The sequence below is a fragment of the Melozone crissalis genome, unplaced genomic scaffold (genome assembly GCF_028551555.1).
Source record: "Melozone crissalis strain CALT ecotype California unplaced genomic scaffold, PUWL_Pcris_2 ptg000198l_1, whole genome shotgun sequence".
Taxonomy (NCBI): Eukaryota; Metazoa; Chordata; class Aves; order Passeriformes; family Passerellidae; genus Melozone; species Melozone crissalis.
Window position 1 is genome coordinate 2,099,617 of NW_026535962.1, and position 24,905 is coordinate 2,124,521.

General features: G+C 48.0%; 2 protein-coding genes across 9 annotated transcripts; one reads left to right on the forward strand and one right to left on the reverse strand.

Moving 5' to 3' along the window:
* Positions 1-176: 176 nt before the first annotated feature.
* NFYA (nuclear transcription factor Y subunit alpha) lies at positions 177-16,550 on the forward strand. Of its 7 annotated transcripts, none has more exons than XM_054293968.1 (10): positions 177-269; positions 2,750-2,836; positions 5,242-5,328; positions 7,340-7,486; positions 9,693-9,824; positions 10,472-10,577; positions 11,007-11,173; positions 12,752-12,925; positions 14,239-14,340; positions 15,090-16,550. In XM_054293968.1, the coding sequence occupies exons 2-10, from the start codon at positions 2,762-2,764 to the stop codon at positions 15,141-15,143; spliced, it is 1,044 nt and encodes a 347-aa protein (XP_054149943.1). In that variant the 5' UTR covers positions 177-269; positions 2,750-2,761; the 3' UTR covers positions 15,144-16,550. The 7 variants fall into 7 exon arrangements, with proteins under 7 accessions (XP_054149943.1, XP_054149945.1, XP_054149944.1 ...); XM_054293970.1 differs by having other exon boundaries at positions 5,242-5,325; XM_054293969.1 differs by having other exon boundaries at positions 5,245-5,328.
* Positions 16,551-20,386: 3,836 nt separating this feature from the next.
* Positions 20,387-24,537, reverse strand: TREM2 (triggering receptor expressed on myeloid cells 2). 2 transcript variants are annotated; one of them, XM_054293987.1, is made up of 4 exons: positions 24,436-24,537; positions 21,742-22,080; positions 21,269-21,323; positions 20,387-21,149 (listed from the first exon to the last, which is right to left on the reverse strand). In XM_054293987.1, the coding sequence occupies exons 1-4, from the start codon at positions 24,473-24,475 to the stop codon at positions 20,936-20,938; spliced, it is 648 nt and encodes a 215-aa protein (XP_054149962.1). In that variant the 5' UTR covers positions 24,476-24,537; the 3' UTR covers positions 20,387-20,935. The 2 variants fall into 2 exon arrangements, with proteins under 2 accessions (XP_054149962.1, XP_054149961.1); XM_054293986.1 differs by having other exon boundaries at positions 21,269-21,326; positions 24,436-24,512.
* Positions 24,538-24,905: the final 368 nt, after the last annotated feature.

Here is a 24,905-nt window from a genome sequence, read left to right on the forward strand (position 1 = left end):
AGAACATTCCGGGCAGGGGGCGGAGCTTAGGGATGGGCGTGGCCCTCCCCGCGCGCGCGCGCGCCACGGCCCCCGCGCAGGCGCAGCGGCGGCGGGCCGGGCGAGGCGCGCGGTTGGGCGGCCGCGGCCGGGCGGGGCCCCGCCCCTCGCCCCCTTTGTCCGCGGTTGGGCGCCATTTTGCGCGGCGGGCGAGTGCGGGCGCTGATTGGGCTTCGGGGCCCCGCGGCGGAGCCAATCAGCGCGGGGCGCGGACCGGGCAGCGCGGCACGGTGAGCGCGAGCGGCCAATATGGAGCCCCCGCGCGCCGGGATTGGCGGGGCCGCGGCCACTCAGGGGCTGAGGGGGGAACCGGGGCCGGGCTCGGTGCGGCCGCGCCGGGGCCGCGGGGCGAGCGGGGCCGCGAGCAGCGGGGTCGGGTACTCCGCGGCCGGGCGGGGGGCGCGGGGCCCGGCGCCGCAGCGGGGCCCGGCCTGTTCCCCCGGCGCGCTCCGCCCCGGGAGCCTCCCCCGTCCGGTGCCGGTGTGCGCCGTGCTGCTGCCCTGATGTGTCCGGCGGCAGGGCCGGGGGCTCGAGCACACCGGGAGAGCCCCGGGCCGGGGCTTCCCGCAGTGCCACAACAGCCCCGGCTCATCCCTGGCTTTCACAGCCCGGGCTCCACATGTCGTGCTCCGCCCGCCCCCGTGTTAAATCCCAAATCCCGCTCCGGTGTGGGCGTGCGGTGTCCCTGGAGCGGTGGATCCCGCGGAACGGAGCTCGGGGACACGGCTCGAGCCATGCTCCGGAGCTCTCGGGCTGTTCGTGGCACTGGTTCGCTCTTGGTGTGGGTTGGTTGTTGAGGAAACTGCTCCTGGTGCAGCTGGATTTATATAAATATAAGTTATGTGTTATATATGTATATGTGTAAATATTTGAATGTAATTTTGGAGCTATCCTGTGTAGGGGCAGGAGTTTAAGGATCCTAATGAGTCCCATACAACTCAGTACATATATATATATATATATACACATACATATATATTCATACGTATATGTATATATATTAGTTATGTAAAATATATATACTTATATAATGTCCATAAATATGTCTTTATATAATATATATTTTTATATATTTATGTATAATTATTTTTATATATTTTATGCATAATTATATATATATATCTGCTGCTGGGACTGCAACACTCTCTGGTTCCCAGAGCATTCCCGGTGAGCTGGAGCTGCCCATGAGCTCACTGGGGGAGGAGCTGCCATCCCTCCTCTGCCATTGATTGATCCCTGATCATTAATATTTAACTTGGCTGCTCTGTGTTTAATGAATGGGATGAGATAATCCCTTGGATGGTGAGGATCCAAAACCTTGTCCAGAACTTCAGGCAGCTGCTGCAGAGTGTTGGGATTACAGAGCTGTTAATGTTTTAATTAAAAAAAATTAATTTAGGGCAGGAATGAAGAATGCAGTGTGAAATTGAAATGGGAACCTGACAGCAGCATTTTCAGAAAGAATATTTATCTTTTACTCTGGCTGTGAAAAAGTCTCAGGAAATGGGCAAAGGATGGGACTCAAACAGCAGCAGTAACCACAGCAACGGGTACAGAGAGTCTGTGACTTAATCCTGTCAGCATTCCTTGAAAAATGGAGGGGGCCAGAGGTTTTGTTGCTTTAGCCTTGGAAAATTCAAGTTCCTGGCTGTGGTTTCATTCAGCAGTGTAGCAGGAACTTGTTCAGTCGTGGCATAAATCAAACACCTCACTAAGGCAGGAATTCTGCTGCTGTTGGGCCAGTGAGGAGGGAAGCAGTGGCAGGGAAAAGATGTTTTCTTTCAGCACAGATGTGTGCAGGGAAGGGGCCAAGGAATGAGGGGCAGTGAGAGGATGGAGCTGCTGGGAAATCTGCTTCCCAAAATCCATGAAGGCTGTATTTGAGTATAGAAATCTTTGTTTAGAGAAGAAATTCCTCCCTATGAAGGTGAGGATTGGGAGCTGTGGCTGCCCCTGGATCCCTGGAAATGTCCAAGGCCAGGGGTGACACTGGATGGTCCTTAATGTCCCTTCCCACCCAAACCATCCCATGAGAGCAGGAGAGGGAAGAAAAACAAGGAGAGAAACTTTCACACCTTAAGGTTCAACTTCACACCTGGAGGTTTTGCATTTCCTGAGCTTTCCCAGCAGTGCCACTCCCCGTGTGGGCACCAGGCTGTGCAGACTCACAGAATTGGTGGAGTCCATGAAATCTGGGCCAGAATTGAGGTGGTTTTGCTGCTCCCTCAGGTTGGATGGGCCTGAAGGGTTTCCTCTGTTTATTGCTGAGGTGGAGCAGCAAAAAATCCCTGGGGCAGCTCCTGGTTTGCTTGGCTTGGCAGCTGCTGGGGACAGCAGGGGTTGCCAGGCCTGGGGACAGCAGGGATTGCCAGGCCTGGGGACAGCAGGGATTGCCAGGCTGGGGACAGCGGGGGTTGCCAGGCCTGGGGACAGCAGGGATTGCCAGGCTGGGGACAGCGGGGATTGCCAGGCTGGGGACAGCGGGGGTTGCCAGGCTGGGGACAGCGGGGATTGCCAGGCCTGGGGACAGCGGGGATTGCCAAACCTGGGGACAGCGGGGATTGCCAGGCCTGGGGACAGCGGGGATTGCCAAACCTGGGGACAGCAGGGATTGCCAAACCTGGGGACAGCAGGGGTTGCCAGGCCTGGGGACAGCAGGGATTGCCAGGCCTGGGGACAGCAGATCACCTGATTTTTGTTTTCCCTGCAGGGCTGAGGCACCATGGAGCAGTACACAGCCAACAGCAGCAGCTCCACGGAGCAGATCGTGGTGCAGGCAGGGCAGATCCAGCAGCAGGTATGGAATGGGGGAATCCTGTGCACCCCTCAGAGGGAACAGTTGGGATAAACCCCAAAGATTTCCTGTAATTCCAAGGAAATGAGGGATCTGAGCTCTTCCCTGAGGGGAGGTGGTGCCAGAGCCTGAGCTTGGACAGTGGAACCTTCTCAGCTGGGACTGAAAGGGCACCTGGGGACAGCAATGGCCTCTGTAGCACTGAGAGATCCAATTTCTTATTTACCTGTGAGTAACCCAGGAGCCATGTGGATCCAAACAGCAAATACATCCCAGCTTGGAAGGAACTTGGTTTCAGCAGCACAATCCTGATCCTCCTGGGTACCTGCTCACCTGACTTCTGTCACTGATGGCACCTGCCTGGAAGTCAGAGTAAATGTGGTTTTAAAAATTAAATATTAAAAGTAAATATATATATATTTAAAATTAAATAAAAATTATAAAATCTTACTTAAATACAAACATTTAAATAAAATTAAAATGAAAATGCAGGTGTACAAGTGACCAAATTTCAGTGTAGCAGGAAGTTTGCAAAATGGTGGTGACATGGGGAAAGTAAAATATAAAAATATATTAACACATCTCTGAAAATGGAGGAAACAGAATATTAACAGGAACAATCAGTTGTCCACAAGAAAAAAATCCCCCAATGTTGAAATAGGTTTTGTTCAAGCCCACAGAGGTTTCCTCCAGCTTTGCCAAATGAACATTTATAGAGATTCTTTGTTTCAGAACAACAGGTGGAGCAAAGCAAACACAGAACAGGAATTCAACCAACCAAGGAGCTTTGGATGAACTCATCCATCCCACAAAGAAATTCACATTTCAGTGTGGAAACACCAGGGCTGAGTTTAGAGGGTTTGCTGATTTTGGCTGCTCAGCTTTCCATATCCAGATGTGGGGATGTTTTTCCAGCTGCTGCTGAATTTTTCTTGCACCTTCTGCTCTAGTTTGGGGAGGTTTGGTGGTTTGCCATGCAAAGGGCAGAGCCACTGGATGATGTTTTCAGGGAGCTGTGCTTTGCTTTGGCCTCAGGAGGGACCAAATCCTTCCCCTGGGTTTAGCTGGAGTTGATTTTTCCAGCCAGAACAAGATTGCACTCGAGATTAAAACATTTTATATTAAGGATTATCTGAAATACCTGTTTGCAGCAGATAACCAAAGATGTAGTTGGTTTATTGACATTTTCCAGGTGAAAAGGAGATAAACACAACTCTTGGCTTTCACTTTCAGTGCAACTTCTTAAAGCCTGTGTCTGATGTGGAACATTTTGCTAAAATGAGATGTTTTACCAGGCTGTTACAGCACTTGGGAGTGAGCTGTCCTTCATCTCCCCATGCTAACACAGTTGCTGGGAGTATTTTGGGACTCTTAGCAAAGAGGCTAAAGATAGAAAAGGCTTTTAGCTCCTGCAGCCTCTCCAGACTGTCCCTCAGGGTCACTACTGGGACAGTCACTGACACAGGGGTGGCAGAGATGAGCTCAGGAAGGGCTTTGTTGGGAAAAACAAGTGTGCCCAAAATCTGGAACCCTTCACTGTGCCAAAACCTGGGCAGTGAGCAGACTGAAACCCTGAAGCTGAGCTTGAAATCCTGCAAAATCACCTGCCCTATTCCCTGTTATTGTAATATTGAAGCCTGAAACTTCAAAATTAAACCCCTGAAACTGAGCTTGAAATCCTGCAAAATCACCTGTCTTGGTCCTTGTGAGTTGGAATATTGAAGACTGAAACTTGAAAACTGAAACCCTGACACTGAGTTTGAAATCCTGCAAAATCACCTGCCCAAAATCACCTATTCCTGTGAGTTGGAATATTGAAGCCTGAAGCTTCAAAACTAAACCCCTGAAACTGAGCTTGAAATTCTGTAAAATGACCCATGCTGTTCCCTGTTATTGGAATATTGAAGCCTGAAACTCCATAATTAAACCCCTGAAACTGAGCTTGAAATCCTGCAAAATCACCTGTCTTGGTCCCTGTGAGTTGGAATATTGAACCTGAAGTTTCAAAACTAAACTCCTGAAACTGAGCTTGAAATCCTGCAAAATGCCCTGCCCTGTTCCCTGTTATTGGAATACTGAAACGTGAAACTTCAAAACTAAACCCCTGAAACTGAGCTTGAAATTCTGTAAAATGACCCATCCTGTTCCTGGTCAGTTGGAATATTGAAGCCTGAAACTCCATAATTAAACCCCTGAAACTGAGCTTGAAATCCTGCAAAATGCCCTGCCCTGTTCCCTGTGAGTTGGAATATTGAACCTGGCAGTGCAGTTCCAGGGAACTCCATCCTGAGTTTTGCTGAAACTCCCGTTCCTGGTGTTCCTGGAGCAGTGTGTGTGATCCCCACCCCCTGTGCCATCAGTGTGTTGTGCGTTTCCGTGTTTCAAGCTCTCCCTGTTCCTGTTCCCAGCAGCAGGGAGGTGTCACAGCTGTCCAGCTGCAGACTGAGGCCCAGGTGGCATCGGCCTCAGGCCAGCAAGTCCAGACCCTCCAGGTAGTGGTGACCTCTCTGATTGTGTTTCTGAGCACTGCATGCCCCTCCCCAGCAGCACATATCTAATGCTGTGTTTTCCCAGGGCTTCCAGGAGGAGCAGGGGGATGGATGTGGAGCAGGAATTTCTGCTGGGTGCTGCCTCTGGGCTTGGCATTGGAGCTGTTCCCATTGGTGCATGGCGGGAATAAAGTTCAGGGAGATTTTAAAGTTCTGAACAGCAAAATGAGGAAGGAGCAGTTGGGATAAAACCCAGAGATTTCCTGTAATTGCAAGGAAATGAAGGTTCTGAGCTCTTCCCTGAGCAGGGCTCTGCCTTCACCACACAGAGGTGGTGCCAGAGCTGAGCTTGGACAGTGGAACCTTCTCAGGTGGGACTCAAAGGGCACCTGGGGACAGCATTGGTCTCTGTGGCACTGGGAGATCCAATTTCTTATTTACCTGTGAATAATCCAGGAGCCATACAGCAAATACATCCCAGCTTGGAAAGAAATTGCTTTCAGTGTGAAGTGTTTCCTGTCTTCCTTAACTCACCCAGGCTTTGCAGGAGCCCTTTGTAGAGCAGTTGACAGACCCTGGGCAGCTGTGGCAGTTTTGCACTCAGGATTTTGGTTTGGTTTGGTTTGTAATTCTTCAGAGAAGGGTGATTCCAAGGGGCTGGGATGGCCCTGCCAGCTGCAGAATCAACACAGCATTTTTTATGTTCAGAGTCCAACTCTCAGATGCTGCCTCACTTGGGTTGCTGGGCTCACTGGGACCTCTGGTTGTTGTTATGTTCTTCCCACCTTTTTTTTTTTTTTTTTTTCCTAGTTTGCCTTGCTGTGATTCATTAACAAAAATCCTGGAATGCCTCTTGTTTTCCTTTCTGCTTCTTGGACGTTGTGCTGCTGCCTGTGCTTCTCTGTGCTGACCTGAGCATGCTCCTCCCTGTGTGACCCAGCCCAGGGGCTGAGGGCTTTGGATGGGACATGGACAGGCTGAGGGACAGAGTGGGGACCTGCAAACTCCAATTCCCAGGGCAGGATTTGGCTCCTCACCCTCTGGGGTGTGAAACTTTGGTGGCTTTACCACATTGTGATGTTCTTGTTCCTAAACAAATCAGATTTTGTTCTGATTTCATGAGACTCATTTTGCATTTAGGCTGTGGAGGTAGAGTATTTTCCAAGATGTGTGTGGGGAATTTGGGGGCTTGGCAGGTGAGAGGGTTCAAACAGAGAGGTTTTCCCCATATTTTTGTTTTCATGGGCCTTTTTCCCAGTGGCCAGAGAGACACCAGGTCCAAGAGTCCAGAGATTCTCAGGCCAAAGTTACCTCAGAATCCCAGAGTGGTTTGGGTGGGAAGGAACCTTAAAGCTCACCCAGTTCCCACCCCAACACCTTCCCCTATCCCAGAGTGCTCCATCCCTGTCCAGCCTGGCCTTGGATATTTATATATTTATATTTATATTTATATTTATATTTATATTTATCCAATCTAAACCTTTTTAGGCCCAGAAGTGGCTGCTGCCCATCCACTTTGATTTTTCCTCCCTGAACTCCATTTTCTGTTGCTCCAGTTACAATTTCCCTCAATAACCATGGAGAGTTTCTTCTCCAGCACATCCCATGCTCCATCCATGTCAGTTTGGAAATGAGAATGTTGTAGGCATAAAATTGAAGAGAGCCACCTCAGAACCTCCCTGTCAGAACAGAGTTCTCTCAGTAGGAACCTCAACTAGAAAACCTAACAAATCTCAATAGGAACCTCAACTAAGAATCAGTAATTGTGAGGTGAATAATGAAGTTTTTTATCCCACTTTGCTCTCGGGCTGTGCATGAAAAATGTGGCTGGAAAATGGGATTTTCATGCTTTGTAACCACTAGACTGCAGGACAAGCAGATAACTCACTAAACCCTTAGCACTGGAAGCCAGGGCTGGTTTGAAGCAGCTCAGTGCCCACTCCCCACAGACAGGGTGGGCAGGGCTGGGCTCTGGGGCTGCTTTGGTGGGTTTTTCATTGTTGTTTTGTTGTTGCAGGTGCAGGGGCAGCCTCTGATGGTGCAGGTGAGCGGGGGGCAGCTCATCACCTCCACGGGCCAGCCCATCATGGTGCAGGCCGTGCCCGGGGGCCAGGGCCAGACCATCATGCAGGTGCCCGTGTCTGGCACACAGGGGCTGCAGCAGGTGAGACACCTGGGGACACTGCACAGCTCTGGGGTGCTGCCACTGCCACACAGGGCTCTGCTCAGCACCCCAAACCCAGCCTGAGCTGGTGCTGGGCGGCTCTGGGACAGTGGCAATGAGTAAAAGTCCTTTATGAGCTGGTTTTTTATGGCCTGGTGCAAAGATTTTGGTGCTGAAACACAGCTGGGTTTGTTTGGCGTTTTTCATCATGGAATGATTTGGGTTTGATGAGATCTTAAAGTTCATCCAGTTGCACCTTCCTGGCATAGGCAGGGATACTTTCCTGTGGGGATAGGGGTACCTGTGATAAGGATTGCTGTGATGTGGGATACTTTCCCACAGAGCAGGATTTTTGTTTGTTGAGCAAAACAGGCTGAGGTGGTGCTGGGTGGCTCTGGGACACTGGGAATGAGTAAAAGTTCTTTATGAGCTGGTTTTTTATGGCCTGGAGCAAAGATTTTAGTGCTGAAACACAGCTGGGTTGGTTTGGGGTTTTTCATCATGGAATGATTTGGGTTGGATGAGATCTTGAAGCTCATCCAGTTGCACCTTCCTGGCATAGGCAGGGACACCTTCCTGTGGGGATAGGGGTACCTGTGATAAGGATACCTGTGATGGTGGGATACCTTCCCACAGAGCAGGATTTTTGTTTGTTGAGCAAAAGCAGGCTGAGGTGGTGCTGGGTGGCTCTGGGACAGTGGCAATGAGTAAAAGTCCTTTATGAGCTGGTTTTTAATGGCCTGGTGCAAAGATTTGAGTGCTCAAACACAGGGTTTGAGGGTTTGTTTGGGGCTTTTCATCATGGAATGGATTGAGTTGGATGAGATCTTAAAGTTCATCCAGTTGCACCTTCCTGGCATAGGCAGGGACACCTTCCCGTGGGGATAGGGGTACCTGTGATAAGGATACCTGTGATAAGGATATCTATCCTGTAGGATACCTTCCCACAGAGCAGGATTTTTGTTTATTGAGCAAAAGCAGCCTGAGCTGGTGCTTGGTAGCTCTGTGACAGTGGGAATGAGTAAAAGTCCTTTATGAACTGAATTTTTATGATTTATGGCCTGGTGCAAAGATTTTAGTGCTAAAACACAGCTGGATTGGTTTGGGGTTTTTCATCATGGGATGATTTGGGTTGGATGAGACATTAAAGCTCATCCAGTTGCACCTCCCTGGCATAGGCAGGGATACTTTCCTATGGGAATAGGGATATCTGTCATGTGGGATACCTTCCCACAGAGCAGGATTTTTGTCTCTTGGGATATTTTATCTGGCCCTTGCAATGTAGTTGGGAATCTGGTGCCTGTTCAATTTATGGCTTAGAAAGAGGATTTTTAAAAAAAAAAAAAGTATTTAAGAAAGCTTCTTGCAGGTAATTTGTGCTTGAGCCCCTCTAATGTGTGATGGCTGAAGGGGGATTTAAACCTCCCTGTTGCACAGAAGGCAATAGTGAAGGAGGCACAGAAAATGGAATTTTTTGGAAGTAATTACCTGTTTAAAAGACAGTTGGTGAATTTAAGGAGGTGGTTGAAGTGTTGCTGAAAAGCAAAGAGAAGAACTGTGACCATGGCATAATGAAAGTGCCCTGATGATTTAGGATGGGATTTAGGAACTCAGCACAGTCCAGGAAGGCAAATGATGTCTTGGTGTTTTGAGAGGTTTATTTAACATTTCCTTTGTTGCAAACCACTGTAATTTGTATGAGGTTTTCTCAGTCTGGTTGGTGGAGGAAAATCCATAACTGTGTTTTTAAACCCAAACTTCAAACCATATTCCAGCTCTTCTTTTTTAATCTAAGAACGTTCCACAGTGGTGGAAAGACTCTGCAAAGCTGAGGACAACTTTATAAATCCCAGAAATACTTCTGAGTGCTGGATAATGAGCACCCCTCAGATGTCTTAAATCTTAGTCCTCCTCTTCCACCTGCCTGTTTGTTCCCAGTGGATGTGAATAATTGATTTCTCCTGGGTGATTTATTGTGCAAGCAGTGCAGAGCTGCTGGAGCACAGTGACACAGCACTCTGCTCCCTCTGCCCTGTGTGGCAATCCATTCAAACTCCTCATTCTCAACTGCAAAAAGAGAAGACTCCCTGCTTCCTTTTTCTGTGCAACAGCAAATCACCCTCAGGGATGACTTGGTCATGCTGAGGCTGAGGAGGGAGAAATCAGAGGCATAGTTAATGTTCCTTTCTGACTCTTTCTTCCACAGATTCAGTTGGTCCAGCCAGGTCAGATTCAGATTCAAGGTGGGCAGGCTGTGCAGGTACAGGGGCAGCAGGGCCAGACCCAGCAGATCATTATACAGCAGCCCCAGACTGCAGTTACTGCTGGCCAGACACAGGTAACTGCACCAGCATGAAAGGCTTTTCTGCAGAGGAACAGGAAGAGAAACTTTTAAAGATGTGGTTAAGTAAAAAAAAAAAAAAAAATTTAAAAAAAGGAATTATTAATATTGAGGAGAACTTGAGAATAAGTGTCATGTTTCTGTAGTGTTTCATACATGACTCTGGGGCAGAAAAATCAGATTGCATGTTTTTCTCCATCGTGTTTCTGTATTTTATTGGTTCGTGGTCATTTTTGTCTCTCTGTTGAATTTTGAAAACATGAAGCATTGCTAATTCCATACTTGGGCCATTGTGTGCAGTAGTCCAGTCACACCTGGGGTTTCTGCTGATGCTTTTGGTTAGGATCAAAATTAAATTTTGGAGCAGAACAGTTCTTCCTTTCACATCTTCATAGTGAGTCAGGAAACTTAGAATTTGGGGTTTTTTTTCATTATGGAACTGTTGGAAAATGCATCTTACATGTGCTTCAGGTGTTTGATCTCCAGGTGTTTGCTCTGTGCTCCAGCCTGTTTCTTACTGCTGCTAATGAGGCAGCAGAAATAGACACCTGGAACACCTCAAGCACCATGTGTTCATTCAGGAATTGTAAACACTGGGAAAAAGAGGCAATTTGTGACGTTTTTGTGCTCTTTGTTTTGTTCAGACCCAGCAGCAGATTGCAGTGCAAGGCCAGCAGGTTGCCCAGGCTGCTGAGGGCCAGACCATCGTGTACCAGCCTGTGAATGCTGATGGCACCATCCTGCAGCAAGGTAGGAGGGCTGGGAGGAGCCAGGGCACCTCCTGGAGAGGCTTTTTATTTATTGAGGTGTTTGTGTGCTCTGCAGGAATTCACTCCAGAAATAGAAAATCTCCTTGTCTCTGGCAAGGCCTGGTAGAATAAAACCCCTGAATTTTGCTTTTCCACCTCAAGAGTACGTGGTTACTCACAGTGAGGTTACAAATGCAAAAACCTAATGGAATTCTGATGGAATTTAATCCCTCACTGTAGCACTTTCCTGACTCTCTGCATGATTTGGAAGGATGAATGAGTAAAACACAGAAGTGGGACTAATGCTGTTCCCTTCTTTTTGTGTGCGTGTTTCTGTTTCTTTTCTCTTTCTCTCTCTCTTTTTTTTTTTTTGTCTTGCTTTTTCTTTTTTTTCTTTTTTCCTTTCCTTTTGTTTTCTACTTCCTTAAAGTTACAGTCCCTGTTACAGGCATGATCACCATTCCTGCAGCCAGCCTGGCTGGAGCCCAGATTGTCCAGACAGGAGCCAACACCAACACCACCAGCAGTGGTCAGGGGACGGTGACAGTGACACTGCCAGTGGCTGGCAACGTGGTCAATTCAGGGGGAATGGTCATGGTAGGTGTGAAATCCCCACTGCTGCCTCTGCAGGCTGAGCTTGGAGGTGTTTTGTACTCAAATCTTTTCACAAGGGTAGGGATGGGATGGTGGGAATGCCTTGAAGTGGAAGGAGGGCAGGGGTGGGTGGGATGTTGGGGAGGAATTGCTCCCTGCAGGGTGGGGAGGCCCTGAGGACCCCAGAGGAGCTGTGGCTGCTCCATCCCTGCCTGGAGCACCCTGGGAGAGTGAAAAGTGTCCCTGAAGGTTGGGATTGGGGGATCCTAAAGATCCCCTCCACCCCAAAGCATCCTGGATTCCCTGGTTCTCTGATAAACTCTTGTGTGAGATTGTGAGATACCATGGTCAGTTCTCTCTCTAAGTTCCATTAGTTTAAAGTTTAAACAACACAAATTTTCAGCTCCAAAGGACTGGATCCTGCTGTGATCCAGGATCAGCAGCTCAGAAATGTGGAAACTAAAATCCAAACTGAGCTGTGAGCTGATGAGCAAAGGTTTAAATATATTTTTTCACTTCTGATTTTCTTGAGGATCCCTTAGGATTTGTTTCCATCATTTATAGAGATTTTTCCTGCCAGTTCCTGTTGCTTTGTAGTGTGAACCTGTTGAATATTGCTGGTCCCCACTAGATGTCAGCAGCTCTGCAGTGATGCTCTGAAATGAAATCATTGAAATAAAAGATAACCCAAAAGAAAGGGGAGCACCAGCCATGTCCTGTTTGTTTAATTGTCCAAGGAGCAGCAACACAAGGAATTGTGTTGAAATGTGACCTTTATTGTCACAGACACTTTTTATGAAAAATCCTTTTGCTAGGATTATTTCTCTTAAGAAGCTGAGAGAGGCCTCAGGAACAAAATGTAAACAATGGTTATCTGCTGCTGTGGGATGCAACAGGTGCATCTGGGATTGGTCTCATGTGGTTGTTTCTAATTAATGGCCAATCACAGTCAGCTGGCTCAGACTCTGGTCAGTCACAAGATTTTATTATCATTCCATTCCTTTCAAGCCTTCTGATTAAATCCTTTCTTCTATTCTTTTTGTATAGTTTTAATATAATATACAATATAATATAATATAATATAATATAATATAATATAATATAATATAATATAATATAATATAATATAATATAATAATAAACCATCCTTCTGAAACATGGAGTCAGGACTCTCATCTCTTCCCTCATCCTGGGAGCCCTGTGAACATCACCACACTTTATCAGGAAAAGCCAGCAGGACTGATGAGGAATTGTTGGTTTGGGTTGGTTTTGCATAGGTTTGGATTGGTTTTGCAGAGGTTTGGGTTGGTTTTGCATAGGTTTGGATTGGTTTTGCATAGGTTTGGATTGGTTTTGCATAGGTTTGGGTTGGTTTTACAGAGGTTTGGGTTGGTTTTGCATAGGTTTAGATTGGTTTTAGATGTGTTTGCAGTTTGAGAGCAGCTTCATTGCTCCTTTTCATTTAAGCAGCTGCATTACCCGAGCAACACCCACTTTCTGTTTCAATATTGAGCTTTTGAATGCCATTTTTTGTTGAGTTTGGGTGCTGAGCTGCAAGCACTAAACCCCCTGTGTGTACAGATGGTGCCTGGGGCTGGCTCAGTCCCAGCCATCCAGAGGATCCCCCTGCCTGGAGCAGAGATGCTGGAAGAGGAGCCCCTGTACGTCAATGCCAAGCAGTACCACCGCATCCTGAAGAGGAGGCAGGCACGGGCCAAGCTGGAAGCAGAGGGAAAAATCCCCAAAGAGAGAAGGGTGAGGATAAAACTCAGATTTAACACAAAATTGCTCTGTGGCAAAGGCACAGAATCCCAGCTGGGCTGGAAAATGAGGGTTGGAATCTTGGTGTTCCTCTGTTTTACAGTGGTTTGGTTGTTGATGAGCTGCATCAGAGTAAATTTTTTAAGTACTTTGCTTATTTTGGGGTTTGGGAGTGTTTGGAGCTGTGTGTGAGCAGGTACTGATTGTCAGCACAGTGTCTGTGGGGCAGGGGGTGGATGGGGACTGGGAATTTCCTCTGGAGAGGCAGGGACTGGGAATTTCTTCTGGGAAAGCAGCAACTGGGAGTTTGTGGGGCAGGGGATGGATGGGCACTGGGAATTTATTCTGGGGAGGCAGTGACTGGGAATTTCTTCTGGGAATCTATGGGGCAGGGGATAGACGGGGAGTGGGAATTTCCTCTAGGAAAGCAGTGACTGGGATTTGCCTTGTGGAGGCAGTGACTGGGAGTTTGTGGGGCAGAGGATGGATGGATGGGTGGATGGATGGATGGATGGATGGATGGATGGATGGGGATTGGGAATTTCCCCTAGGAAAGCAGTGACTGGAAATTTCTTCTGGGAAGGCAGGGACTGGGAGTCTTGTAGGGCAGGGGATGGATGGGGACTGGAATTTCCCCTGGAAAAGCAGTGACTGGGAATTTCTTCTAAGAAGGCAATGACTGGGAATCTATAGAAGATGGATGGGGACTGGGAATTTGTTCTGTGAAGGCAGGGACTGGGAATATGTAGGGCAGAGGATGGATGGATGGATGGATGGATGGATGGATGGATGGGGATTGGGAATTTCCCCTGGGAAAGCAGTGACTGGGAATTTCTTCTGGGGAAAGCAGTGACTGGGAATCTGTAGGGCGGAGAATGGATGGGGAGTGAGAATTTCCCCTGGGGAGGCAGAGACTGGGAATTTCTTCTAGGAAGGCAGGGACTGGGAATCTGTGGGATAGGGAATGGATGGGGACTGGAATTTCCCATAGGAAAGCAGGGACTGGGAATCTGTGGGGCAGAGGATGGATGGATGGATGGATGGATGGATGGATGGATGGATGGATGGATGGATGGAGACTGGGAATTTCCTCTGGGAAAGCAGAGACTGGGAATATGTAAGGCGGAGGACAGATGTGGACTGGGAATTTCCCCTGGAAAACCGATGACTGGGAATTTCCTCTGGGAAGGCAGTGACTGGGAGGGTTGTGGGGCAGAGGATGGATGGATGGGGAGTGGAATTTCCCCTGGGAAAGCAGGGATGGGAGGAGTGGCTCTCCCTGAGCTGCTCTCCCTCCCTCCCTGCAGAAATACCTGCACGAGTCGCGGCACCGGCACGCCATGGCCAGGAAACGGGGAGAGGGCGGGCGCTTCTTCTCCCCCAAGGAAAAGGACAGCCCTCACATGCAGGTGAGTGGGGTTTGGGGCAAATCCCCTTTTCAACCCTTCAGGACACACAGCAGAGGTGTCTGTGCTGCTTTGTTTGGGGTTTTGGGCTTTGCTGCTTGTCCCTCCCTCCCTCTGAATTTTTTGTCTGCTGCCCCTGGGCCCTCCCTGCCTTTAGATTTATTCCAAGCATAAAATAAATAAAACCTGGGAATAAACCCTCCTGTCACTGCTTGTGGAGAGCAAGGGATGTTTGCCCTGAGGAATTAAATGACAATAATGTGGATAGAAGTGTGTTCACATTGTGTGTTTGTAAAACAGCCTTTCTGCCTGGGGACTGGGCTGTTCTTTCAGGACATCAATTAAAGGTAGAGACTCCTTATCTTTGCATCTGATGGAAAATTTAAAAATGGGAATATCTGATTCTTAGCTGCATCTTGATTTGCATAAAAGGTGCAAGGCATTTTTCAAGGGAAGGGACATAATGGAGTAGAATGAACAGGTTCTGTGGTTGCTCAGTGCTTTAGAGCAGTCCTGTGCCTTAGGGAGTGTTTCTTATTTTCAACTAAAATCATTCCTAAATACTGATCCTAAATACCAGAAACAACAAATTCCTGGAAAGTATTTAGGATTTTTGTGGCCTGTAAAACCCAGGAAAACCAGGACAGTTTTGGGGCTCAAGGGAAGTGCAGGAGTGTGTTCTCCTGATGGTTGTGTGTGGTTCTCTCTGCTTCATGGAAAAATGTGAAATTTCCACCCTTTTGTGTCTGCAGGATCCATCTCAAAGCAACGAAGAAGCAATGACACAGATGATCAGGGTCTCCTAACCCCTGCTTCCAGGGAAAAACACCTGAAGGGAATTCCCATCCCTCCTGCCAGCCTGCCCTGCCTGCCCAGAGTGACCCCTGGAGTGGGACAATCTCCGTGCCACAGCCTGTCCTTTTCCACACAGCAAGCACCACGTGTTGAGGACGTGCTTGAGGTTCCAACTCTCCCACCAGAACCTTTCAGACCTCCTTGGTGCCCTCTCCTGATCCAGCACAGGGAATTCAGAGTCCCAGTGCTCATCTCTGGTTTTTCCTCATTTTCCCACCTCAGTCCCCGTGGCTGGTGCAGCTCAGCCCTGTCCAGGGACAGATCCCAGCTCCTCCAGCAGCACTGAGCAGGGCTGGGCTTGAGATTTCTTATTCCATCCACTCCTCACCCCTCTGGACTGGGTTTTCCCTGAGCTGGGCATTGCTGTTGCACTTCTGGCCCTGGCAGAAACTGAAGGGGATTCTTTTCAATTCCACCCTGTAAATGTGTAAAGAAGCTCTTCTCTGGGAAAGGTTCAGCCATCCAATCAATGCTAGAAATAGTCGAGATTCCTGCAGGACTTGATGTGTTGTGTCTCTGTTGCAAGTGGGGTGGGAGAGGGAGATGTGGGGGGGATCGGGGCAGTGAATCAGCCTCTGGCTGGGTTTGGATGTTCATTGCCAGTCCTTTTGCTTTGGAAGAAAACTGGATGTGAGTATAGAAAGGATTGAAACTTTTCAGTGACTTTCTTCCAAAGGATTTATTTTTTTTTTTTTAATTTTTATTTTTCTCACCTGCCAGTGAAATCCATGGTTCCTCCAAGAGATGTGGAGCCCTCGGTGTCACAGAGGTGGCACTTGGCCATGGCTGGGATGGAGTTTCTGGTGCCTAAATCATTTCTACAATTCCAAGGGATGATTCAGGACAGCAGCAGCTGGGGCAGCTCAGCCTGAGCTCCCTGAAGGACTCAGCAGATACTGAACCTTTCATGCTTTTTATCAATTAAGCTCTTAAAAACCAAACAGAAGTGGCACTTAGCAAAGGAGCAATACTTACATTATTAAAAAATAGGATTTTCCCATGACCTACAGCTGGCTTTGTCTGAGCATCTCCACAGAACAGAGTTTTAATTTTGATTCTAAGCCTGCTCTATTATAATTTGAATTTTGGTGATGGGAGCAGTAGTTACAAGCATTTAACAGGTGATTTCTCACCATTGCACTGCTCACCTTGATGAGTTACACAGCTGCTCTGCTGGAGTCCCGGAATTTCCAGGTTTTTGTGTCCTGTAGCTCAAACTGGATCACAGCAGTGAAATTTGGGGTTGGGAATGTGCTGGGTGAATGTGAACCTGGCCAGGTGCAGCTGAAGAGTGAGGAAAAGCTGCCAAGGACGGCTGAGACTGTGTCAAATCCAGGGAATGCTGAATTGAAGTGACAAGGGAAAAGATGAAAGGAAATATCATTTCCAATCTACTGGAAGCTCATGGCTAAAGACAAAGTGGAGGACAAATCAGGAGGATACAAAAGAGCAGAGGCTGGAAAATGCCATTTCCTTTGGATGAAATGAAAATCCTAAACCTGAGGGAGGAGGAGGAAAGTTGGATCCTTGTTGTGAGCAGGCAGTGCTGGGGAGGAGGGAGCCTGTTCGGGTGGAAGGACAGGAGGAGCTGCTGAGGGGTTTGGGATTGGATCTCCAAAAGCAGCTCAGCTCCTTGCTGTGATCCTGCTTCTGTAAGGACACCCAGGGACCCTGCAGCTGCCCTGGCTCCTGGCAGGCAAATAAATCTCCTTCCTTTCAGTTTTCGTCCCAAGTCAGATGAGCAATCTGACACCCTGCTCACAGCTCTTAATTAGGATTTATTTCTAATCATTCCAAGGGCGTTTTTAACCTGGATGGCATCCTCAGGGCCTCTGCTTGCCTCTGCCTTAAATCCTTGTCCAGTTCCAGCTCTGGTTTTGCTCAGCTGGCACCTGAAGCTCACCCAGCACTTCCTGGGCTCTCCCCATTCCAGGAATGTGCAGCTCTCCTTAAGGGATTTTAGTTGAATTTGCAGCATTACTGTAAATATTTTTTTTGAGCATCTGTACATTTTGTTGGTGGAATATTTGCTGGAGTAAAACCCTCTCCTTGATACTTTTTGCTCTTCAGTTGATGCTAAATCTGTCCTGAAACATCTTCATGAGAGCTGGAAGTTCAGGAAGCAAGATTATTGCTCTGACATAGATTTTGTTTCATTTTTTTAAAGAAATAATTTACTTTTCTTAAAGAACTTGTAAACTTTTTTCCCAGTATCCCTTCATATCTAGGTTCTCTGATCTGCTGTTGTAGGTTGTGTGTGAAGAAATATGGATTTGTGTTCTAGGAAGTATTACTGTTAATATTTTAAATAGTGATGTGAAAGCCCAAGTGCTCCTATTATTTTTTTTTTTATTTGTTTTGTGTTCTGTGTATCACTGCTGAAAGTTGTGTTTATTTGGTGAGGTTGGAGCCAGCAGTCAACACCATGGTACCAAAAATATTTGCTTTCTTTTCCAGGCAAATCTGTGAAAACTGGAGAAATGTCCAGTTCAAACCTCCCTAGTAATTAAAATTCTTTGTAGATTGGCTACACTTGAGTAAAAACTTCACTTTAGGAGTGAGTTTAACATTCTAAATTTCACTTTTGGAATGAGGATGAAAGAAGAAGTTTGGGGAAAAATGTGTTTGAGTGACCCAGAGCAGTGAAGCATCAAACCCATCAAAACTCAGATTTTTAGGAGTGTAAAGATCAAGATTTGGAAGAAAATGGTCCTCAAGTGATGCTAAATGCATGTTAAAAAGAGCTGAAAAATCAACTTTTCTTTGTGGGAGGGTCCTGAGCTTAACGTGACGTCAGGCAAAGTTTGTACATAGTTCAAAGTTTTTAATTTTTTTTATATGATGCATTTTTTCAGGTGTATTTTGGTCTTTAATAGATGCAATTGTAAGTACTGTGTACACTCTCCAGCTAATAAAATTTATAAACTGAGAAGTTTTTGCTCTTTGTTTTGTGAATTTTGTCGTGGGCCAGGGGAGGGCAGCACAAACTCCACACCAACATTTCACCATCTCAAAACCCGCGGAGCACAAAGCTGGCAGTCATGAATTCTTCCCAGAATTGGTCAACGCGGTGATGATCACACAAAATAAAACCCTCATGCAAACAAACAAACAGAAAAAAAAAAGGAAATGACAGCGAGTAAGATCAGAGAACGGGAAGCTGAGCAGGAAATGAGGAGAACAATCACGCAAGCCTGTTTAGGAAGTCAGAAATCAGTTTCTTTAGCTATTATGATGTAATTTTCTAGGTTTTGGAGGTTTTTTTCAGACAATTTGCTGTAGAATTATAAAATAATCTTGGATATAATGGTACAAAAACTTGTGTGGCCACATCAAAGCAATCAACAAGAATTTACTTTCCTCTCTCACCCTCACCTTCAGAGCTGCAGAATCACTCACAGAGCAGATTTTATCCAATCCAGGATCCAATCCCTGCCTTCCCACCTTCCTTCCCTCCCCTGCCACCCACTATCCGGGCTGGAATCTTCCTGAAATCTTGATATCCAAAAATTAAACCCATTTTTGTGCCCTGTTCAGCATCCTCGGTTTCTAGCTCACGGAATTAAGAGGAAAATCTCAGTCAGCTGAATTTGGGGATTTATCCATAATCCCTGAGGGATGTTTTGCTCATTTCACCACGATCACAGGATTCTGCAGTTGGATCAACAGGGTGTAATTTGTAATAAAGTCAAGCTGGATTTATCCTGGAGGGACAGGTGTGTGTTAATAAACAACAAACAGGGAAATACAGAGTTATATCTTTGGAAAACAAATCACTACACTGCAGAGTAAATTCCACCCCAGGAGCTCAAGCCGATGACAATTGATACTATAAAATAGACAAATATTTTCCAAGCAGCCCCTTGTTTATTAGAACGTGTCAAACGCATTACTTGTCTCTCTGAAGCCCAGGAAAAATCTCACAGGTTTAAAATAAATCAGATTTTTTACCACTTTGCTGAATCTCTTCAGAATGGGCAGTAATTGATACTTTTTTGGTGAATATTTAGGTCCAGAGGAAGGAGCTCACTCGGCCTGGCTGTGGTGCTCTATCAGCTGCTGCCAGACACGAGCAGTTTCCTCTATTTGGGTTTGTAGCTCCCTGCTATTTAAAAAACAGAGTAATTTGGAAATGAAATGCACCCCAGCTTTCCTCTGGGTTTGCCCACCTGTGCTGTTAGAAAAGTGCAATTATTTTCCAGGATTCTGCATCTTTCTTTTCCCTTGCCCCATGCCCACCCTCAGCAGCTGGGTTCAAACCGAGCTGGGTGGTTTTAACTGAAGTGGTTTTGGGGTGTGGACATCAGCCCTGGTTCATCCACAGCTGCAAATATTTCCTCCTTGCCTCACGAAATTGGGGAAGAGCAGAGGGGATGTGTGGTGAAAGGGAATGTGAGCTCGAATGGGGCTTTGATCAGAGATACCTTGAATTTTGCACCAAACCCAGGGCTGGAGTTTCCTGTTGGCTCTCACAGGATGGGAGTAATGAGGGACAGGGAGTTCCTTTTCTTGTTTTTTTTTAGCAAACAGCCCCAAACGTTTTGATGAACCTCGAGTTGTGATTCATTGAGGGGGAAGAGAGGAAAAAACAAATCCCACAGTGTGCAGGTCACAGAGCCAACGTCAGCACAGAGGGAACGGGGAAGGACAGAACCAGCCCCAGAAATGTTTCTGCCCCAAACCCATTTGGTTTTGATTAATACAATCCTACCAAATTACATTCATTGGTTTTGAGGGTAATCAAAAAGTAATTGATTAATTTCTTTTTATTTCAGATGGCAAATTCCTCTCTGTGGATGCAGTCATACAAGTCACTGTCTAGACAGAGGACAGCGACCAACACAGAATTTTTTCCTCAAAAGTTGCTGATTTAAATTTGAGAACCTCACAGTGGTGGGATGGAAAGACCTTGGAAGGACAAAGGTTGCCACATGTCCCACCATGAATTTCAATCTCTGGACAAAACACAGAACTACTCTAAAAATGAGAACCCAAAAGTGTAATTAAGCAATTTTCAGTCATTGCTTCTGTGGGCAATGAGAGGTTGGGCTCTGAGCTGCTGTTTCTGCTGGCTCTGGATGTTCCAGCCTGTCCTGCAGGCTCTGAGTGTTCCTGGATGTTCTGAACACTCCAGGGTGTCCCAAGCATCACCTCTGTTCTGTCACCTGCTGTCCTGCAGGAATCCACACCAAGCCAGAGAATCAGCTGGGTTTTATTCAGTTTTGCAGGGAAAAAGAAAAGTCAGTGCCCATGGGTTCGGGAGCCTGGGAGAAAACACAGGGAGAACAACAGAGAGACAATTCCTGTGTTCACAAAGTCCCTCCAGAGAGGAGAAGCTGCCTCAGAGGTGCAAGGAGACCCCATCCCTGTCCTGGTGTGTCCTGCAGTTCCTCACCCCTTTCCAACAGGGGTTTTCTCCCAAGCATCCTCACCGTCCAAAGCAGCTTTTGGGAGCTGCTCTTCCTCACCTTGGAAAGACAGAATTTGTCACCTGATGTGACAGGAAGCTGATGGGTGTCAGTTCAGAGCATGATGGAATGGTCCTGGGAATGAGGTCTGGAATAACTGCCTGGGGATGAGACACCAAGGGGAAGAGGTGATGAAGAAGATGGGAACCTCTCCAGAGTGACAGGTTCTTCCAGACCTGTGTTTAGTAGTGGTCCTTTCCTTGTGGCAGGTGGCCTTTTCCATGGATTTGCCTTTTCCATGGATTTGCCTTTTCCATGGATTCCTTTGGCTTGGCTCACGCAGAGCTCTCCCAGGAGAGGCCGATTCCATCATGTCCAAGGTCAGCAGGGACTGGGAGCTCCTGCTGCTCACCCAGTTCTGGGTTCTGCCCTCTCTCCCTGTTCTTCCTGCTGTGGACAACAGCACCGACCAGCACAGCCACCATGAACTTGGCCACCAGGAATCCACCCAGGATGTAGAAAACAGTGAAATCCACGTCAGGAGGGGACCTGTGGGGAACCAGAAACACAACCATGAAGGGGATGGTCCAACCTTGAAAAAATCTCTTGTGGTGCTGCCTTGGTCCTAGGAAGATGAGAGATCTCAGCACGAGGAGTTTTGGGCTCACCTGGAGATGCTCTGCACAGCTCTGGGCTCCTCTGGCACGTGGGTCACCAGGTCAGCTGCTGATAGAAACACAACAGTTTAGTCTGCAGATGTTTCTGGGTGATGTTAGCTGGACAGGTAACCCAGGTGAGATGGGGCACTGGGAGCAATAAGGAGGTGATATTTCAGATACCCTCTAACAGTGAGGCCACGCTGCTGTAAATCAGGAATAAAGAGAGGCCCATGAAACACAGAACCTCCTTAGAGCGAGACCAAAGTAGATGTTGACTCAAGTGGGTCCTTGGCAGCTGCAGACACCCATGAAATACCAATAGGAACCTGTGAAATTTCAGTAGGAACCTAAGAAATTCCAGTAGGAACCTGTGAAATTAAAATAGGAACCTTTGAAATTCCAATAGGAACCTGTGAAATTCCAGGTAGGAAGCCCTGAAATTCCTTGAGGAACCCTCCAAACTCGGAGCCCCCATCACGTACCTGCCAGCACCTCCACCTGCACCCTCCTGAGGCTCCGCGTGTGGCCCAGGAACCCCGTCTGGCACTGGTAGAGCCCCGCGTCGCGCCGGCGCAGGCCCCGCATGGTGACGGTGAGCAGCCCGGCGCGGGCGTCGTCCCTGATGGAGGTGCCGCCCCGGCCGGGCCTGGGCAGGGGCAGCCAGGCGGGCGGCGCGCTCACCACGGGCTGGCAGCGCCCCTGCCCCAGCTGGCGGCACCAGCTCTTGTCCCGCCACCACTGCCGCGCGTCGTACGAGCAGTTGATGGAAATGGTGTCGCCCTCCACGGCCACCACGGTGATGTTCTCGGCAGCGCAGGATGCTGCGGGACAGAGGGACGGAGGGATGGAGGGACGGAGGGATGGAGGGACGGAGGATGGAGGGACAGAGGGACGGAGGGACGGAGGGACGGAGGATGGAGGGACAGAGGGATGGAGGGACGGAAGGACAGAAGGACGGAGGGACAGAAGGACAGAGGGATGAAGAGATGGAGGGACAGAGGGACAGAGGGATGGAGGGACAGAGAGACAGAGGGATGGAGGGACGAAGGGATGGACAGAGGGACAGAAGGATGGAGGGACAGAGGGATGGAGAGATGGAGGAACAGAGGGATGGAGGGACAGGTGAGCCAAGGTTCTTCCAGGTCTATCCCTCATTGTTGAGATGTTAAATGTCCTTTTCATCCTCTAGTGATGTCACCCATAGGGATGTCACCTGTAGGACTATGTCACCCTATAGGGATGTCACCTGTGGGATTATGTCTCCCTATAAGGATGTCATCTGTAGGGCTGTCACCTATGGGGATGTCACCTGTAGGGCTGTCACTTGTAGAACTGTCACCCATAGGGGTGTCACCTGTAGGACTGTCACCCATAGGGATGTCACCTGTAGGATGTCACCTATGGGGGTGTCACTTGTGAACTGTCATCCATAGGGCGTCACCTGTAGTGCTGTCACCTGTAGTGCTGTCACCCGTGGAGCGTCACCTGTGCAGTGTCACCTGTGGAGTTAGCACCTCCAGGAGTGTCACTTGTAGGGCTGTCACCCATAGGGATGTCACCTATGAGGCTGTCACCTGTAGAGCTGTCACTAGTGGAACTGTCACCCATAGGGCCTCACCTGTAGTGCTGCCACCCATAGGGCTGTCACCTGTGGAATGTCACCTCTGGGGTTATCACCTGTAGGAGTGTCACCTGTGGGGTTATCACCTGTAGGTGTGTCTCTGTAGGGTTGTCACCCATAGGTTGTCACCTGAAGGACTGTCTGTCACCCTCAGGGCTGTCACCCTCAGTGTTGTCACCTGTAGGATGTCACCCGTCCCCTTTCCCCATGATCAACCCACTGTGCTCAGATCTTGGCTCAGATATTCTGGAATTGGTCCCAGTGACACCCCCAAACCAGTGTCCTGCTCACTGCTTCCTTCTGAATCCCACTTATCAAATCCAGTTTAACTTTTTTTTCCACCCTCTCTTTTAATACCTTACTAATTTTAACCATGTTGACAACTGGGTTTTGTCTGCTTGAGGGTTTTTTTTAATTGTCTGGGTTCCTTATTTCTAATTTCCATTCCTCTTTGTGACAGGCAGAGGGGACAGTCTGAGCTATTCATACTTCCAGAGAGAAGTGCAGTGTGGTATTTGTGGAAATCTATTTCTAGTGAAAAAAACTCACACGCAAATGCTTCTGTGAGATCATCAGTAATGATAAAACAGAAGTAAATTTTAAAATGGGCTCTTGTGAGGACTTTGTGCTGGCTGAGCCTTTTAATAACACTTCTTACAATAATTTCAACATTTGTAAGTGAATTGTAAACTGAAAACTATGAAGTTCTTTCAGCTTGACTGGAAGAAGACCTAAAATGGATCTCTGCAATCCAACACCTACGGGGCTTTATCTTGATGTGTTGTTCCATGTAAACATAATTTACCTCATGGAATATCCAGCCCAGTCCTGTTCAATCCCCTCCAAAACTCTTTAACTGCTTCTCCCATTTCCCCTTCCTTCCCCCAGCCCCAGAATTCCCACAGCACTGCAAAACATCTCTCAAACAGAATCACTGACAGATGTCCTGGAAAATGTTGTGTCATTCTCTTTTCAACCAGCTCTGCTGACAGATCATAAACTATTGATGCTCCTCCTCTTTTCTCGGGTGCAAAGCACAGTGAACTTTTCCCAAACTCACCCCAATTTTTGGGACAGGTTCCTGCGCTCCCACAGCCTGAGCCTGTTGCCTTTCCCTGCTCTGCTGTGAGATCTGGGCTCCCCAAAGTGCTGCAGAGAGCCCCAGCTGTGCCCTGCACCTCATTTCAGATGGACATTCCTTTCCAAGCTGGAAAACCCAGGTGTGTGGGATTTCAGAGCTGGGCCCTTCACTGGGTTTCATTTCCCTGCCCCTGAGCCCCACCTGTGACCATTTGCATCTATGTAAATCCCATTTGCTAATGCAAACAACCCAGAATTTTGCAATTTCACGTTGCACACAGGACTTCTCTCATCAGCGGTTCCTGTTCTGACTCAAAGGGATCCCTGTGAGGAAACCTGGGAGCTCTGGGATCACCCTTTGATGGGTGCTTTGCTAAATAAAGGGAAAACTGAGGATGGAGCCTTCAGACAGAGCCAAAGCTTTGCCTTAATCCTTCCCCCTTTACCTGACCCCAAAACCATGTGGGGATCTTACCTGACAGGAAGAGCAAGGTGAGGTTCAGGAGCTTCTCCATGGGGCTGAGCAGAGAAGGAGCAGGAGAGGAGCAGGAGAGGAGCGAGCTGGCTCAGCCCAGGGGCAGCTCCTCTCCCCCTGCTCGCTGCGACGGAAGGAAGGAGCACAGGAACTTGGCATCCTCTTCATCCTGCACATTGAGCAATGCTCCAGGAACAGGCATTGCCCTCGTGGGCTGAAAATTCAGGCATCAGCACTGGGAGGGAGCAGCACGTGGCAGGCTGGGGCCACAGGCTGGGTGTCTGCTCCCACCACAGCAGGATTTCATGGAATCATGGAGCAGGATTTAAAAAAATCATGGAATCACAGAGTGGTTTGGGTTGGAAGGACCTTAAAGCTCATCCAGCTCCACCCCTGCCATGGCAGGGACACCTTCCACCATCCCAGGTTGCTCCAATTCCTGTCCAGCCTGGCCTTGGGCACTTCCAGGG

Bases quoted from the DNA above. Each gene is read 5' to 3' on its own strand.
- NFYA (XM_054293968.1), top strand. From the start codon at position 2,762: ATGGAGCAGTACACAGCCAACAGCAGCAGCTCCACGGAGCAGATCGTG. The intron at 9,825-10,471 runs GTAACTGCACCA...TGTTTTGTTCAG, and splicing joins TTACTGCTGGCCAGACACAG to ACCCAGCAGCAGATTGCAGT. The intron at 10,578-11,006 runs GTAGGAGGGCTG...ACTTCCTTAAAG, and splicing joins TGGCACCATCCTGCAGCAAG to TTACAGTCCCTGTTACAGGC.
- TREM2 (XM_054293986.1), bottom strand. From the start codon at position 24,475: ATGGAGAAGCTCCTGAACCTCACCTTGCTCTTCCTGTCAG. The intron at 22,081-24,435 runs GTAAGATCCCCA...TCTGTCCCGCAG, and splicing joins CACCTTGCTCTTCCTGTCAG to CATCCTGCGCTGCCGAGAAC. The intron at 21,327-21,741 runs GTACGTGATGGG...TGTTTCTATCAG, and splicing joins GCAGGTGGAGGTGCTGGCAG to CAGCTGACCTGGTGACCCAC.